The 14,394-nt window shown below is 49.0% G+C and overlaps 1 protein-coding gene across 1 annotated transcript in view; it reads right to left on the bottom strand.

Moving 5' to 3' along the window:
- Nucleotides 1–441: 441 nt before the first annotated feature.
- UVRAG (UV radiation resistance associated) overlaps nucleotides 442–14,394 on the bottom strand; it is a 100,158-nt gene continuing 86,205 nt past the window's right edge. Inside the window, exons 14-15 of the mRNA XM_044450151.1 lie at nucleotides 10,609–10,700; nucleotides 442–2,550 (exon numbers count right to left, since the gene is read on the bottom strand). Of these exons, the coding sequence (XP_044306086.1) occupies nucleotides 1,884–2,550; nucleotides 10,609–10,700 (759 nt within the window). The 3' untranslated portion in view covers nucleotides 442–1,883. The remainder of the gene's footprint in view (nucleotides 2,551–10,608; nucleotides 10,701–14,394) is intronic.

Raw genomic sequence — 14,394 nt, 5'->3', positions numbered from 1 at the left:
AAACACCGAGGTGCACAGAACGCTGTTACCTGCCCACCAAAGTGGTACCTTTTCATCCACTTGCATTTGCAGGCTTTCGAACTGCAAGGTTGGCAGGAGCTGGGACGGAGCAACGGGAGCTCACCCCGTTGTGCAGATTCGAACCGGCGACCTTTCGATCAACCAGCCCAGCAGCACAGCGGTTTAAACCACTGCGCCACCTGCAGTCCCTCAACTGAAGGTTAAGTGCAAAATTAAAATATGATTTCTATAGTTAGTTTCTTGTGAGTCAGTGCAGGAACAGTCACTCCAGTGGCATACTGTCTCCCTGTCCAAGACTTCCCTGACATGTGTGGACCGTTTCCCTAGCAGTAGTTTCAATTACATTGTGAAATTATTCAATGTCCTGGAGGAAAGATTCGAGGAGGAGTTAAAGCAGGGAAAAGAAGTTATCAGGCACCATGAAGTAAATTAAACTTTTATTCTGCAATACATATATATATATTTATGAGCTCACAATTGAGCCCAGACTTCGGTATACAATGTAGAAAGCAAGAGCCAGACACATCTGAACTCCAAAATGCATATCGTCAGGAATTCCAAGCAGATCCCAAAATCCGCTTGTACATTAGTGCAGCTGGAAACACGTGGGCCAGTGGTCAACTACCTCACCCAGAGTCAAACTTGCCCCATTGACAAATCATTGAAGATAGCTCCAGTTTAAAAGTATGGAAGGCTTGGCTGATTTTTTTTTTAATTTGAAAAAAGATTAAGTACAATATTAAATATGGTCAACACCAAGCACTATTAAACTCCGTTTCATGTAATCCCAAATCTATTGCACGGTATATATTAAATTCTGTCTTGCACATTTGTAAACGCTTCACAGCTTGATAGGGTCTGAAATGATGATGCTAATAATCATGTGCCGAGAGGCTGTTTCGTTATACTTTTATGGTCCCGTGGACACACCTGGAGTACATGAGCCGTCCGCCAAGCAGGCTAGAGAGCTACCATGGTCCGAAAGCAGCAGCGCCCATCTACAGGTCTTCGGGCTGAATGTGTGCGGCAGGCTGGGCCCTTCAAGGCAAAGCAATGGGTGTACTTTGGACAGGGGAGGGGGCTTCGGTTGCGCACTGGTGAGACCGGGGTGGCAGGAAAGCAGGGCGAGTCGCTCCCCCTGCCCAGGTGCTTTGGCCTGGAAGCATGCCCTGCACATGGGCCCACTGGAATGCACAGAGCGTATGCAAGGGTTTCCGTCCATTCCCCAGGCATCTGACCAGGCCATGCGCAGTGACTGCCAGCAGCTGGAGGGGTGGAGGGAGGGAGGGAGGGGTGGAGGGAGGGAATAGAACTGCGTGCAGAGGGGAGGCCTGATGGGTCTTGTTGGGGATTTGGGCGTGGCAGGTCCCCTGCTGAGCCTGCCCCCATTTCCCAGGCAAGGACGACAGTCTGTGGGCGTCCCTGAACCCATCGGAAGGCCCGGCCGAGTGCAGCAAGCCGTGGAGGGGGCAGATCACATCCATGCATGCAGGCGCACACAAACCCCTCTGCTCGTCTCCAGCCAAGCGCCTGGCTTGCCTTCCCTGCACCTCCTCCAAAGAAACCGACAGAATAAACTTAAGCAGACGATACAAAAACAGCCTGATCCAATTTACCGGAGCGGGTTGTGAATGCTAGGAAACCAGGATAGGAAGCAGTAGATATATCTGGGCTTCGGATACGTCGTGATGGTTGGAAACAAAAGCCATTTCCCAAAACTATAGCAAGAGTTCTCCCCCTCCGCCCCACCCCACCATTCCACCCATAACTGAACAGGAATTATGAGTGCAAGTTTCATCTTCGTTCCAGATATATATAATTTCACCTCTGTGACGTGCCACCACTGCCACGGCGTCCGCAGCTCACTTATCAGAGCCCTTCCGTGGCCTGCGGAAAGTCGGGGCATCCTTGTTCAGTGCACAGATCCTGCGGGAGAACTCCTCGAACTCCCCCAGGACCTGGTCGTCACATTCCACTGCCACGGCGTGGTCCACGGGAATGTAGTTGAAGGCTTCGAGCTGGTCTCCCGTGCCAAAGCCGGTCGCCTCCATGCCCATGATCTCTTCCGCCTGCTCGACCGTGCAGAGGAGGTCTGTGCCGAGGGGCCCACGGAACACGCACGGCTGCTCGCCGGGCAACGCTGCCCCATTTATTGCACGCGGAGGTCCCAGGAAAGGCTCCGGCTTCTCTTGGGAATTGTTCAGGTTTCTGTTTTCACCATTAAGACTGTTACATAAATTCTCCCCCATTCTGCTTTCCTTGGAGAAGTCCATGGAGGTATCTAAAGAGGAGGATAAAGATCCAGCCCTTTTATCCGGTTCTCCCACAATGGCGATGGGCTGTGTTAAAGCAGAGTTGTAACTGGGAGGTGGGGTCTTGTACTGCAGTCTCTCGTTCTCGGAGTTGGCCCGCTTTCGGAGTCCCTTGTCAGGAGAAGGACGGCTGCTGGAGGAGCCGGCATCCAAGCCCCCAAACACAGAGCTTTGCCTCTTTGGAACTGGAATGGCGCTGGAAATGTGGTGCCGATCACTAGAAAAGATGACGAGAATCGGTGTTAAAACAACGGAGCTCGGGGATGTCATGGAAATGTTTTTGCTTTCCGAATCAGAACGATTACTACGTTTGAGGAAGCGGGGCACAAATTTGTAATTGGCAATCATCATCACGTAATAGGTTTTTCTTGTTAATCCAAAGGCACATGTTCTGGTTATAAGTCATGGGTGCGTTATTCTCGCTTTTTTCTTTTCCGCAATACCCCCCAAGAAAGAGTTCGCGCAAAGGAGAAGCCGCTCCACCACGGCAAGCAATAACCTTGTCATTCAACAGAGATCTGAACCCGACTTTTCTAAGCCCAGGGCCAGCCACCTATTCCCTGCCCTGTTTGAGATTTGCTAGTTTTCTTCCATTCACACTGGAATTCCAGCCACCACACAGCCTAAAGGGCCCGATCCTGCCTCATTCTGGAAGCTAAGCAGGGACAGCCCTGGCTAAGGCCACTGGCTGGTGGTCGCCCTGTCCTGGTGGAGAGGCTCAGAGCCAACGGCAGTCCTTAACACAAAAACACCTGTGCTGGACTCCGAAATCGGGGCATCTCCTTGGATGCCTCAGAAGCACAAGTCTTCCCCCCTTTCTCTGGATTTCTTCCTCCATTTCTCACACACACACACACACACACACACACACACACACATATCCTCGTTTCAGAATTCGGAAAGGCGCTACATGCCAGTTTCCTAGAAAAGCAAGTTCCAGAGGAAATTGTTCCAAAAAGTTCAGCTCTATTCATTTGGCTCCAATGAAGGGGAAAATAATCCATGGAAGCTGCTGCCGTCATGAACGTGCTCGTCGGCAAGGAGCTACAAGACCCTGTTGGTTTTGTTCTGCTACAGGTGTTCGTTCACTCGGCCATCCAAAGAGGGCTGCACCGTTGCCAAGCGCTGCTGCTGCGCAGGGTCCCTCTGCATACATTTCCGCTCTGATGGAGCAATCGCAGACGGACGTCCTGCGTGCCGTCGCCACTTCGCCCCAATCTTGGCATTTTTTTCCACTGCATCCGTGGGAATGCATAGGTACAGGTCCGCCTGGTCAGCAGAAGCCAGTGCCATGCAAATTTTCCTTTTAAGGTGCCACAAGAGTTGTGGCTTTGCTTTGTTTTCTGAGTTGAGCGACTTGCAAAGAGAGGGCAAGAGTCCCTCTGCACGCTTTGGCTACAGGACTTGTTCCCGGATCGCTTGGCTACGTTTTAAATTTTTGCACCCAAGTTCCCTACCCAAGTTACAGTTAATGTGAAAGTTTACAAATTCCTGTTATCAGTGGAACTATTTGTCAGTCTGAACTTTGGAGACTTTACCCCCCAGATCTGTTTCGGATAAGCTTCAGAGTTGGATCTAAGGCCCAGTTCAGGCATTTTTATCTCCTGAGCTCCACCAAATTGCACCAAGAGAGGGATCAGGGGTGAGACGCAGGCTCAGACCCTTCCTTCCATTCGCTGCACGCCAAGAGATTCTGGGGGAGAGCTCCCAGTTCACTTTGCCACACTGTGAGAGGAGCAGGAGAGGAACGCTGAACAGCCCACCTTTCGCTTGCTGCTTCTTCCTAGGAGTGGGGGCAGAACACCTGAACAGCTACCCAAGCCTTCCTCAAGATGGGGAATACCTAAAGGGCCCCAGCTTGGGAAGCTTTGTCAACTGAACGCCTGGCTCCTCAAACGCTCGTGCAATCTCCACTGCCTACACGCTGCACGAAGGAATACGCGCACAGAATGGCCCACAAGGCCAGCCATTCTGCAGCTACGTACACTGAAGCTGCATTTGGAAGCCACACCGATTACACAACCCCATCCATTCCTTTGTCATCGTACTCAAAGGGCCATCCGCCCTGCCACCACCCACAATCCTGATCAAAAACACCTTCCTTTTTGTTTGTCTTTAAACCAAATGGGGTATTCCTGCTATTTAATATGCTTGTAAAAGCCATACAGCTTTCTTTGTTGCAAAGGCAGAATCGAATTCCGAGTCTCAAGTATGTATCTTTCACTCCCTGCAAATGTTCCCTCCAAGGGACATTACTTGACCACAGCTGGTTAAAATACTAAAACTCGCCTGTCTGGCCACCAGCCAGAGCACACAGCTATAGCCCAGCGCTACGAGAAGGCTTCAACAAAAAAGCTAACTTAAACATTTTGCTCTCTGCTCCCCGCCACCCCCTCCCGCTTTTGCTGTAAAGATGACCTCATGGCAGCAAGACGTGAAGGAGTTTAAGTTGGTTTATAGCCATCTGAAACATTTGCCGCTTTAGGCAAACCCTTCAGCCAATATCATGTCAACCGTATTAAAGAAAAGACAAATGGTCTCCCACCTCTTTAACGATTACGGCATAAATAGCCACGAAAGATGGCCGAGTGACTGGAGGGTGCCAGAAGGACACGGCCAGCAACGAAAGCAAGTGGAAACTGGATGTTCTGGCACGATGAGGCATGACAACATGAGAATGTGTTTGCTAGATGCCTGGTATCGCAAGTCTTACTTTCTGCCCTCGGGTGGCTTGCCGGGGAAACCTCCTCACAGCCAGGCCAGGAGTTCAAGGCCCAGCTGTGCATGATGGGTCAATATGCACATTGTTCTCATCTCTTTTTCTCTCTGTATATATATTTCAGATAATCCGGTCTCTGCACTCACCTGTACACATATGCAAACCAGCCTTCAAGTCAGAGGCGAGGACTCCCCCCGGTCTCAAGCACTGCTCAGGTGCACTTCGAGGTAGGAGCAAAGCCCCACATGACTAACTCTGCCCTGGGAGCAGGTCCCACCACTGCTTACTGGCTGCCTCGAGCACCATTTCTGGGTGGAAATGCCAGGTATAAATCAAGGAAACAACCAAGAGGAAGCCACGTGTTCAACAACTGCTTAATGCTGTTTCTCCCCTCCTGTTTCCCCAGAAAATATGAAAAGTGAGAGAAGCAGCAGCTTTGCCCTCACTCTGGAGTGGCTTCGTGACACTGCTGGGCTGCTGGCTTGGGAGATGCTTCTCACACCAGGGTGTGTGGGGAGGAAAGGAAACACAGCCTCTGTGCCACGGCCAGGCTGCAAAGAAGCAGCAAACGGAACAGACACGAGTGTGCATGTGGTGGGGGGAATAAAAAATTTCACCCACCTCAAAAGCCCCCTTTCTCATCCCAGAGTTCACTAGGAGGCTTCCGGCTCAGCACTGCACGGAAGTTATCTGAGGGAGCAAACATACATCATACACAAGACAAGACGCGAGGCTTAACTTCATCTGTTTTCCCCCTCAACAAACAGAATCTGCATTTGTAGTTTGTTTCTGAAGAAGCGGTACTCCATTCCTCCTGTGAGGGCTATTTAAGCGTGTCCAAGAGAAGCCGCGTTTTCCCGTGCCGGCACGCATATTTCACTAGCAATCTGTGTCAACACAGAAAAACTGATGTTTGGAATGACAAAACAAAGAACAAATATTCTGAAGCCATAAATTGCTTCTTTGGGATGCAAAAACTGACAAGTAAATCGTTTTAAAGGTTATGCCACATATCCCAAAGCAAATGTTGCCTGAGAAAAATCCGAAATGAACGAGAGGAGGAGGGTCCAGTGCACGGCTCAGAGTGGAGCCATGTCTGTGAAGGCTTGCGCAGAATTCTCTGGATGGGTGGGCTGCCCCATCACGGGACAAACTGTTTAAATATTAGCCTATTAAAGGGCTGTTTTCTCCAAGTCTCTTGGCATTAGTCTTGAATTTTAAAGACGGAGAAATTAAACTCAAACAAGCATCAGTCAGATAAGAAACGTGTTGGACAACGCTGCCCCTCAAGGCCGTGGGGCCTTCGCGCCTGTTTAGCACAAGAGCACTCCCTGAATTGTGTCCAAAGCTATGGCTGGGGCTAGCGCATTTCTCCAGCATTTTCTGAGTCCGCTCCAGTTCTCCCGCAGAGCACATGCGTGGGGGGCTCTGCTACCACTCTGGCAGCTGAGCATTCGCGCTTTTGGGTCAGCTGCCTGGCATCCAAGCATGCGTGGACTCCGCTTCCTCTCTTCTGCAGCTTTCAGCACTGAACATAAGCAAAACCTTGACATTTCAAGAGTGTGGATACTACAGGCGTTGGAGCCATACAAATATTTATGATCAACGACTGAGCCGTTGAGGCCTAACAGTGGCAAATTCATGAAACTTTCTTATTTAATCATTATTTTAAAAATTAGCCGTTTTAGTGGTTCAGTCGCTTTTGATTTATCTGTATTGGTTTATAGTAATTTTATTGTACTGTTGTATTGGCTGTTTTTATGACTATTGGTTTTAATCTTGTAAGCCATCCTGAGATGCGATAGTGAAGGACAGCATATAAATGTAATAAACCAATAAATAAATAAATAAACAAATAAACAAATAAATCCTAACACTTCCTTGTGAGGAAGGACAAAATATAATGAAATGGATATATACTATATCACTGGAATGTAACATTAGTACCAACATTTATACTATACGGCACCCATATTCACAGCTCTCTGTTATGATCCACCTCACAGGTCCTGCCTCCATGACATGCCGCATCATTTTGCAGGTATAGCCTGCACTTACCTGGGATGGTACCTACTCTGCAGTGGCACCAAATTTCTGGGACCCCCTCCCAGCAAAAATATGGTCTGCTCCCTCGCTGCTATCATTTTGACACTCCTGAGCATGGTTAAAAATCCCTAAGAGGTTAAAAATCCCTAAGAGGTAACCATAGAAATCATAAAAGCATGATTAAAATCACATTTAAAGTTTCAAATGTATAATTTCAAAGCAATGCAACATAGCTGCAACTTCAGCTGCAACTGCAGCAGCAACAGTGGTGACACAGGAGGGGCAAAAATTTCGGGGCGGGAAAGGGCCTAAAGGAGCAGGTAATCTCAAGAGGCTTGTGAAGGGTGCCAGAACAAGGGGGAGCTCTTTCCACAGGGTGGGGGCCACCATCCAAAAGGCCCATCACTGACGTACACATGGCGACAGTCTGAACATCTCAGAATGGTGAGTGAGGCCCTTCCGGGTGCACCTTAATGGTCAGATGGCTACACACGAGGGAAGGCAGTCTGCCAGATAACCCGCTCCAAAACTGCTTAGGGCGTTATATGTCAGTAGCAAGATCTCAGATGTAGCTCAATGGCTAGCAGGCCGTCACTGTGGTTCATCTGAGGTTCACGCCTTCTTCCCCAGTTGCCCTCCCGCCCCCTGAGATCTGCGGCAGAGGCCCTCCTCCGGGAGAGCCATCAGGAGGCAAAGTACCCGGAGGAGGGCCTTCTCTGCGGTGGCGCCCCGCCCGTGCAATGCGCTCCCCAGAGAGGTCCGCCTGGCGCCGTCGTTATTTGTTTTTCGGCACCAGGCTAAGACCTTTTTATTCAAACAGTATTTTAACAATGTTTAATATTTATTGGTTTTAATTGTGCAGCCAGGGTGAATCTGGATTTTATGTGCATTATTTGTATTGTGTTTGTTTATGGTATGTAAGCCGTCCCGAGGCTCATGCGAATGGGACGGCATACAAAAATTCTAAACAAATAAATAAATAGTGACGAAGGAAGGAAGGAAGGAAGGAAGGAAGAGTGACTTAGATTGTGTTTATTTATTGTATGCAAGCTGTCCCGAGGCTCATGCAAATGGGAGGGCATACAAAAATTCTAAATAAATAAATAAAATCTAGCAAAGCTCTTTGGGGAGCGTTACTGGTGCCTGCAGCAGCAGCAGCGGCGGCATATTTATTTATTTATAACCTGCCTATTCCCAGTGAGAGAATCGCTATGGATAGATGACCTCCATCCAGGAATGGCTGCACTTGGTGTCCCAAACTAAGCTACCCAATATGCTGGAGGAACACAAAGGCAGAGAGATTGTCGAGGGAAAGAAACCAAGTGAAAAACGAGTTGTGAATGGACAAGTCAGAGACGTGCCCACCCTGGCCCCACCTCATCCGGACAGAGGCACGCACGTGACTGGCATCTGGCAATGCTTTGTCAGGCACGGGAGGCCAGAGACCGCCGTCAGTCAATGGGATGGCCTACCTGCGGTATATAAGCTGCCATAAATCTTCATTTTAGTAGCTGGGGCCCTGCAGATACCCCGTCAGCCATTCGCGCACATGCGAACAGGGCTCGTGCAGTCAAGCGCGCTTGCACCGAACTGCCCTGGCTGGGAACGTGGCCCCCTAATTTTCCCCTTGAGGAAGGGTCTATGAAAAGCCTCATTACCGTTTCACTGCAAGGAAGGACCAAGAGGCACTGTTCAGAATCATCAGGCCTATCTGAGCCTTGGAGGTGAGAAAGAAATGAGGCACAGATAGGCCCTGTATGGGAATATGATAGTCCCAGAGAAATATGGCTAATAGCCACACATGTTCTGAAATATTAGCCAGGCGATGAATGTGTTTTGTCTTGGTAATGAGGACATGCCACTCTAGGAAGGCAAAGCGGGACGATGGTCCACCTCAAGTCAAAATCCAGAATTCCACAGCGGGGAAGGCCAACTCCTGCATATTTATGTGTTTTGAGGATTTTTAATCTGCCTTCTAATTAATTCTCAAGGCAGTTTACAAGCAACAAGGAATACTGAAAAGAGCTTCCTGTGAACACTCCACAACAATGCTCGCCCCAACCGACCTTTGGTGTTGGGCTGATGGACAGGACTAGGGCCCTGGGGCCCACCAGAGCCTGGAGCAGGGTTCCCTTTCCCACAGGACTGGGGAAGTGAACTCCTTTTGGCTGGGCTTTCTCAGGACAAAAGAGCAGAGTGTGAGTTTCTCCAATGGTTGGATCTATTCATCAGATGGCTGGCATACTCGATCTTTATCCATGTCAGGGATCATAACCTGACTAATACCTGTTCATGTTAAATAGGTTCTCTGACTTAACTGAAAAGAATGCGGCGGCAGAAGTGGAAAGAACGAGGTAACAGGCAGGAGAATATCATTCGAGGAATATAAGGCTTGCATTTACTCCATCACAGTGCAATGTAGCAAAAATTGCTATCACTGGATAACTAGCTTGTGGGGGGGGGGTACTATGGGGAGAGAGGGAACAGTAAAGTGGGGGGGTGGCTATCAGAGAACTGAAAGCCCCACTACCTGGACCCTCCTGTCTTCAGAAGTTTTAAAGAGAAGAGAAGAGAAGAGAAGAGAAGAGAAGAGAAGAGAAGAGAAGAGAAGAGAAGAGAAGAGAAGAGAAGAGAAGAGGCCTAAGCCTTTCCCCCAGCTTTTTATTGCAACAATACAGGCAGAATATAGCATATGAGGAACTCGGGGCCTTCATCCAAAAAAGAAGAGAGAGATCTTCTTTATTTTGAAATTAAAACTTCCCATCAGAGACCACTTTCTTTTAATGCTTTTCTACAGGACAGTCCAACTCTGGTTGTCCAAGTTCCCTGCCTCCAGATCAGCATAAATCACCTTCCAGTGCTGCACGTCTCCTCTGGGACAGACCCCCACAGTTCCTTTCTGCCACTTTATCTGACTCTCCGGCTTTCCTTTTTTTCTTTAAAAAGGAATGCTCCCATTTGTCATTTTGATAAAACAAGAGTCTTCTTTGTATCGGACGGCATGTTCCACAAACTGCCACTGTTTGTTTACTTTTTATTAGATTTTTAGCCTGCCCCATTGGCCACGTGGCTCCCCAGGCAGATTGCAAACAATAAAACCATATAAAGATCTATATAAAACATTAAAAACACGGTATGAAACTCTTAATCAAAGAACAATAAAAGCGCACCCATGCCGCATCTTAACAGAACCTATGTTTACATAAAAGGCATGACCACCCCCTATATTACAATATACCACCAAACTAAAACCAAACTAACAATTAAAATAGCAGTGAAATAAGGTCTTTGCCTGGCGCAAAGAGAACATAAAGAGAGCGCCAGGTGAACCGCTCTGGCGATCTCGTTCCAAAGTCGGGGTGCCACTCCCAAAAAGGCCCTTCTTCATGCAGCCACCCTCCTTATTTTCTGAGGAGGCGGCCCTTTCAGAATGGCCTCAGCGGCTCATCTAAGGGGCTGGGTAAGTTCGTTGCTAAACTGTATGGAACAGAAGAAGTCAGTGCTACTTACCACCGGACCATGAGGCCGTGTTCCAGGAAGTTTTTCAGGTTAGGAAGCGTCTGCCTTAGATCTGGAGTCCCCAGCCCATGCTGGTATCGAAGCTGCAGAGAGAGAAAGAGAGAGAGGGTGGTGAGAATGAGCAGGCGGTTCTTCTGAGCACCTGGGCAGACCTGGAGGGGCCTCGAGCTGGACAGCTGCTCTGCCAAGTCAAACATCAACAACTCTAGCGGTGGGAGCAGAGAAAAGGCGAGAAGGGTGAACCCCACCGAACCCCTCCATGTGCACAGGGCTGCACTGCAAGTCTTGAAGCGACGCTCGCTGGCAGGGCATTGCTGCTGCAGTCAGAATTATTCTGCATGTTGTAAGCAGGAGATACGGAAGGTTTACGCTGACAGCTCAAAGGGTTATCTCTGGACAGTGGCACCACAGGTAACCGACTATGGGGCAGTCCCCACGGGTGGGACAGGTAGCAGGAGTGTGCGGCAGGCAGAGACAGGAACAGAAGTTCTACCAGGCTTGGCCACTGCACAGAATCGGTCCGAAACCTTCCTGCCTCTCCATGGTGGCTCGGCAGGCAAGGGGTGAGGCTACTGCAGGCTCCGTTCAAGCAGTGCATTTTCCCCAAAGCCCCAGTCCCATGCAAACAGCAGGTGAAAATGGGCAGTGCGGGCTCGATTGAAAATGAAAGGGCAGCAGCAGATGAATCAGCACCAAGGAACCTCCTCGGAAGCAGTGCCTGAGCTGGGTTTAAACTTAAGCACTGAGGACGAAAAGCAAAAGCTGGGCTACTGAATCTTTTTGGGGTCTTTCATAAATGAGAAATGAAGTTCAGGAAGAAATCTAAACGTCAGCAGAGCCTGTGCTGCGAGAGAGCTATCACTTTGCACGCAAGCTTTCCTCACACACTCGCCGCTACTTCAAGCATCGTTCGTTCGGGTTAAAGGACGTCCGGCTCACGCAGAATCACAGAAGCACAGAACTGTCCGTGCACTTGGCATAAGCAGATACCTCTGCAGTGCAAGAGTGTGGATACTACGGTGCTTGAAGCTGTACAAATATTTAGGGTCAACTGCTATGCCATTAAGTCCTAACAATTTCACATTCGTGTACCATGAGAATGTCTGTGAATAAAGAAAGACCAAGCAATACGAGGGAAAGCACAACGTAAAAACAGAAAGCACCCACTTGGCTGATCTTTTTCGGGGTGGCTGGGACGATGTAATCCTGTTCAGCGATCCAGGACTATGACACAGGCCTGCCTCCTCTGCCCTTGGAGGCAGCCTTGAACCAAGAGAACCAGTGTCTGTTGATAACCCTCATGCATTGGCCCAATCCCCTTTCAAAGCCATCCAAATTGGTGGCTGCCACCGGACAGGAATCCCATAGTTTTAACTATGTGTCGTGTGGAGAAGCACTTCCTTGGATCTGTGCTATGTCTCCCACCCATGTGCTTCATGGAATGATTCCACTTGGGGTCTAGCAGCTTCAGCTGAAAGGCCAGCTATGACCTTATCTCAATGGATGCAGCTGAGGGGCAGTTGATGGCTGCCTCATACCCTCCCAACTGGACTGCTGCAGTGCAGAATAGACTGCCTTGGAAAACGAAACTTCAAGCTTTCAATGGCCCGAGAAGCACAGGGAGACGCCTGGCCTGGCCTGCCCGATCTTGGGATAGTACACCAGGGACCCATGATCAGCACTGGCAGCAACTCTGCTCTCAGAGTGTTGGGATTCGCATACAAGGCCTTACGTGACATGGGGCAGGTTACCCAAAGGCGTGCCTCCTTCCACATATACCTGCCCTGACCCCAAGATCATTCTCAGAGGCCCTTCTCTGAGCACCCTCACCAAATGAGGTGAGGTGATTGGCTACTATGCGCAGGTTCTTTTTGGTGGTGGCACTCCGGTTGTGGACGGCCCTCCCGACACCTGGTCTTTTCAGTGCCAGGTAAGACCTTTTTACTTCCCCTGGCTTTTTAGTCCTTGTTTTGAAAGCTGCATTAGTGCCTCTCCACATCTGTGTACTGCCGGTGGACTTCGATTTTATTCCACTGCAAACTTACGATTTTTATATCCTGATTTACTATTTTATTTTTACAATTTTCTGCTTTGTTCTGTGAGCCACCCAGAGAGCTTTAGCTAACGGGCGCTACTAAATAAATGAAGGTTACTGGAACATTTCCTTAGGGCCGACGGTTCCTTGCACGCTTCCAAGGTGCTTGCATACATCATCAGGGCTAGACTTGTGCTGCCCCACTGTTATTCTTAAATGAAAGATGATCAGGATGGGAACACGTATCTCTGGCTCTGGCTGAACCAGCATTCCCAAGACCAACTCGGCGCGAACGGAACAAAGCCCAAAAGCATCTGTTAAGCAAATCTTTTGACTGGGCTCACAACTCAGAGGTAATGCTGTTAGGGAACTTAGGTGAAGGGGATGGAGTATGATTAAACAATTGGCCTGCACAGTGATTACCTTTAGCCTAATTAAGGGCTGCTGTTTGCTTACATTTCACAGACACTGACTCTCACAGCTTTCTCCCTTCCATGCAGATCTGCAGGAATCTCTTGGAAATATTTCAAGCTGAATCTAGAAGTATCAATGGACTGAACAACTGTAGCATCCTGAATATTCCAGATAAGATTTTTTTCAACGGATTGCTCTGGTTTGCGGGGGTGGCCAGAAAAGCTTTTCACCCTCCATCCCGTAAAAAAGCCATGGTCTTTGAAGTACATATTCATCCCGGGAATCTTTTGAAAACAAACTACTTAGTTTACAGGCAAACCACCTTTAATGGCAGCCCACAAGCTTCATTGGGAGTCTATGAGCAGCTGAATTCCAACGAGGACGGAACATCCAAGCTCTGGCACACTGAAATACCACGGCTGGTTTTCTATAGGTAACAATATCGTTCCTCTTGGCAGTATTCTATGCGCGCCATGGTCCGCAACGACCAACTCCCTCCCTTTCTCTGAAGAACCCTGCTGGGTTGGAGGTCCATCCACGTGGAGGACCTTCCCTCACAGCAGACGACCAGACGCAGTCGGAAACATGCAAGCGAAGTATGGGCAGTGCCCACTGGGCTGCTCTCTCCCACCCAAGCAGCTGGTATGCAGATGGGTAACTGAGAAAGGAGTTCGGCAAGGCCGTATACTGTCCTCCTGCCTATTTAACTTATATGCAGAGCACATCATGAGAAAGGAGGGGTGAGATGAATCACCAGGTGGAATTAAGATTGCTGGGAGAAATATCAACACCCTCAGATATGCAGATGATACCACTCTCATGGCAGAAAGCGAAGAGGAACTAAAGAGCCTCTTGATGTGGGTGAAGGAGCAGATCACAAAAGTTGGCTTGAAACTCAACATAACAAAACTAAGATCATGGCATCCGGTCCTCTCACTTCCAGGCAAATAGATAGGAAAGAAATAGAGGTAGTGACAGATTTTATTTTCCTGGGCTCCAAGATCACCGCAGACGGGGACTGCAGCCAAGAAATTAAAAGACGCTTGCTCCTGGGGAGGAAAGCGATGGCAAATCTAAACAGCATACTAAAAAGCAGAGACATCACCCTGCCAACAAAAGTGCGTATAGTCCAGGCTATGGTTTTCCCAGTTGCAATGTATGGCTGTGAAAGTTGGACCATAAGGAAGGCTGAGCGCTGAAGGATTGAGGCCTTTGAATTGTGGTGCTGGAGGAGACTCCTGCGAGTCCCTTGGACAGCAAGGCAATCAAACCGGTCAGTCCTAGAGGAGATCAACCCTGACTGCTCTTCAGCATCTGGCCTTCTAAAG

The sequence above is a fragment of the Varanus komodoensis genome, unplaced genomic scaffold, assembly GCF_004798865.1.
Source record: "Varanus komodoensis strain SLA01 unplaced genomic scaffold, ASM479886v1 scaffold63, whole genome shotgun sequence".
NCBI classification, from domain to species: Eukaryota; Metazoa; Chordata; class Lepidosauria; order Squamata; family Varanidae; genus Varanus; species Varanus komodoensis.
Note: the sequence above shows the minus strand (reverse complement) of the source record. Positions and strands in the feature narration are given on the sequence as shown.